The sequence below is a fragment of the Acyrthosiphon pisum genome, chromosome A1 (assembly GCF_005508785.2).
Source record: "Acyrthosiphon pisum isolate AL4f chromosome A1, pea_aphid_22Mar2018_4r6ur, whole genome shotgun sequence".
Lineage (NCBI taxonomy): Eukaryota > Metazoa > Arthropoda > Insecta > Hemiptera > Aphididae > Acyrthosiphon > Acyrthosiphon pisum.
Window position 1 is genome coordinate 76,491,130 of NC_042494.1, and position 3,132 is coordinate 76,494,261.

At 29.7% G+C, this 3,132-nt stretch overlaps 1 protein-coding gene across 1 annotated transcript in view; it reads right to left on the reverse strand.

Moving 5' to 3' along the window:
- Positions 1–410, reverse strand: part of LOC100570396 — a 1,022-nt gene extending 612 nt beyond the window's left edge. Inside the window, exon 1 of the mRNA XM_003243710.2 lies at positions 57–410. Within this exon, the coding sequence (XP_003243758.2) occupies positions 57–410 (354 nt within the window). The remainder of the gene's footprint in view (positions 1–56) is intronic.
- Between the last annotated feature and the right edge of the window lie 2,722 nt (positions 411–3,132).

The window sequence follows — 3,132 nt, forward strand, 5'->3', positions numbered from 1 at the left end:
TTAGTCGGTATCCGGTCGCACTCATTTTCCAAATTTTCGTAAAAAATATCTTTGACTTCATCTTCTTTGTCTTCAGTTGGGGCGTACCCGTTAATTAGTATCACGTTAAACCATCGGCACTCCAGCTCCATATGACGAATTCTGTCATTCACTGCCTTAAATTTCTTAACTCTATGTAATATTTTGTCATTCACAATGAAACCAACACCACCCTGGTGTTCATCACCACCACTATGAAACACCGTCCAATTTCCAGTTTTTAAGCTTCCTTCTCCCGTCCACCTTATTTCTTGAACCGCAATAATGTCCAGCCGATATCGTTCAAGTTCCAATATCGCTGTCGTCAAATTTCCAGGTTTATATAAAGTTCGTACGTTCCAGGTTCCAGTTGTAAAATCCTTAAGCTCCATATTTTTCATCCGAGGCATATTTTGTAGTTGTTTCGTAACCAGGTTTTTTTGACGCTGTAGGGTGGTTAGCCCTACGAGAAACCCCCAACCTGGAGGACCAGACTACCCTAACCAATTAAGGTCAGGGTAGGGCTATTGCGATGCATTTTTAAGATGCATCGGGCGGTGGGGACACCGCTTTCCCTACGCCCTAGACTCCACGTTAATATCTATTATAATCTCCATAGAAAATAATATTTATTGATGACATAATGGTGTCATAGTACATGTTATGGAGGTAAATACAAAATATTATATTTTTGTATTTTTAAATTACATAACCACCTACATTCACTAATGTAACACAACAACAAATAGAAATATTTGATTGCGGTTTTCGGTAACCTATACTCGTTAACATGTCTGTGTTAATTGGTAGGTATACGTGCAAATTGTTAAGTTACTTGATTTACTATAAAATATTCGTTATTTGTAATTACTATTTTAACTAACCTATGTGGTATATAATATTATCTACAAGGTACAACCATGAAACAACGTAAATATATAAATAAAGTAGTTGATAGATACACTGTGATTAAAGAAAATTGTCCACTAATTAATATAGTGGATAGTAGAGTATTCTGTGATAATAATAAATCATGTGGCCGATGATAACTGATTAATTGATAACTTTATTACATTTATTTACAGTTATCTATACTATGAGATTAAAACTGACTTAACTTTTTTCATGTAAAATAAAAAAATGTTCGCTTTCTAGTATAGCATAGATATCTATGTATTTACTAATGAAAAAGCCAGGGGCCACAGGGGGCCATCCACCCTCCCCCCCTGTGGGCACGCCTATAGGCATCATAATTCAATAATGTTGTTGTATATGGAGTCGGGTATCTAGTTACCTATTATCATGAACTAAGATGAACTAAGATATCTTAGTTCATGCCTATTATATTTATCTGTGATCATACCTATCTATTTAGTCGTGGCCGCCTCAATGTTACTCTATTATAAATAATCACGATTTCGGATGAACAAATATAAGAACAAAATGAAAAATACTTCTGATACAAACATACAAAAAGTGTTGGAGGAAGCTAATATCCCCAGAGTCCAAATTGATTTAGTTCGTGAAATATTTAAAGCATCAAAGATTAAAAACCCCATGAATCGCAGAGACAGTGAAATTACTGTGTTTGCTTTTTCAAAAAAGATTTACTAAAAATAATTAACAACTACGTTAAACAGTTTTTATCCAAAAATTGTAATATTGTTTTCTTTTTCTAGATCACCTAGTGGGTATTTATTTTTATACTTAGATATATTGTTACAATAGAAGTTAAAAAATATAAAAATACATATGCACAATTTTTGTTTAGAAGCATTTAAATTTCGAATTTTGACAAAATTGATCAAATTAAAAATGTAAAAACTATTTTGTAGTTGAAAATTTATAAAATTTTCAAATTTTATAGCTAATGATTGAAAATTAAAACAAGGTTCCTACTTTAACCTACTATACAGCAGAGAGACATCCACTTCCCCACCTTTTTAACTTTGCGTAAACAACGTCTAGAAATATTACGTATTTTTATTATGTTTTATAACATTTCAATTTTCCTATTTCATTATTTCAGCTCATATAAATAAAACATAGGTATACAAATTATAACATAAAATATTATATATTCACAAACTACGACATAACATATGTTGATACTTACAAACATACTAACGATGATGAGAATTGCCGTGGCAACGATGAATTTAAAGTCCATGTTTAGTTTGTATTGATGTTGTATTCAATAATATTTTGATATAATTTAGTATTTCTAATGAATTTTTATGTAAAGTGGTATCCATTTTATACGAGTTTTAGCAATTAATCAAGTTTGAACATTTTGAATTGTGTTTTGCCAGACACACCTGTTAAATTATAAATAAATATTATACATTTATACCTACTGAATTAATAACATATAATCCTAAAAAGTCTAATAAATCATATTAATATACGCATGGATATTAGCAGAGCAAAAAAAAATTTACCTATGTAAACTTGATAAAAAAAACAACAAACGTTCATCCATAAAATTAAAATATAAATTAAAAAAAAATGTAAACATTTCATTTTATAACTAATTATATCTGTATATGATTATCATTGTAATAAATTATAGACATACGACTTTTGGGAATCATAACAAATGAATTAGCGAGTTAAATCGACGAAATGATTGAAAAGTGTTTTTCTTCTCCTGTAAAATTTACAAAATCCTAATATATTGTTTCAAAGACAGATGAAAAATATTAAAAATCCATAGTCACAATTTTTTTTATAAGCATTTAAAGTTCAAATATTGACAAAATACGTAAAAATGACGAAAATGTCCAAATTATTTTGAGTTAAAAATCTATAAAAAATTGTATTTTTAAATCTAAGATTGGGTTATTTCGCCCGTAATTTGTGGTACAATTCGAGACCAAGAAACTAGTATGGTGACGGAAGGAACGATGTGGAGCTCTAAGTTGATATTGGATAGGAGAGTACGATTGTAATTTCGAAAAAATGGTTAAATGTAGAAGCTATGCAGATCTTTGGGAATCACTTTTTTCATTTAATACAGATGTGATCAAAATAAATACAAATGCAATGCAATTATTTAAAAATTGATCATACACATATAAAAAATTAAAATCGGACATTCCAAAGTATGCGTAA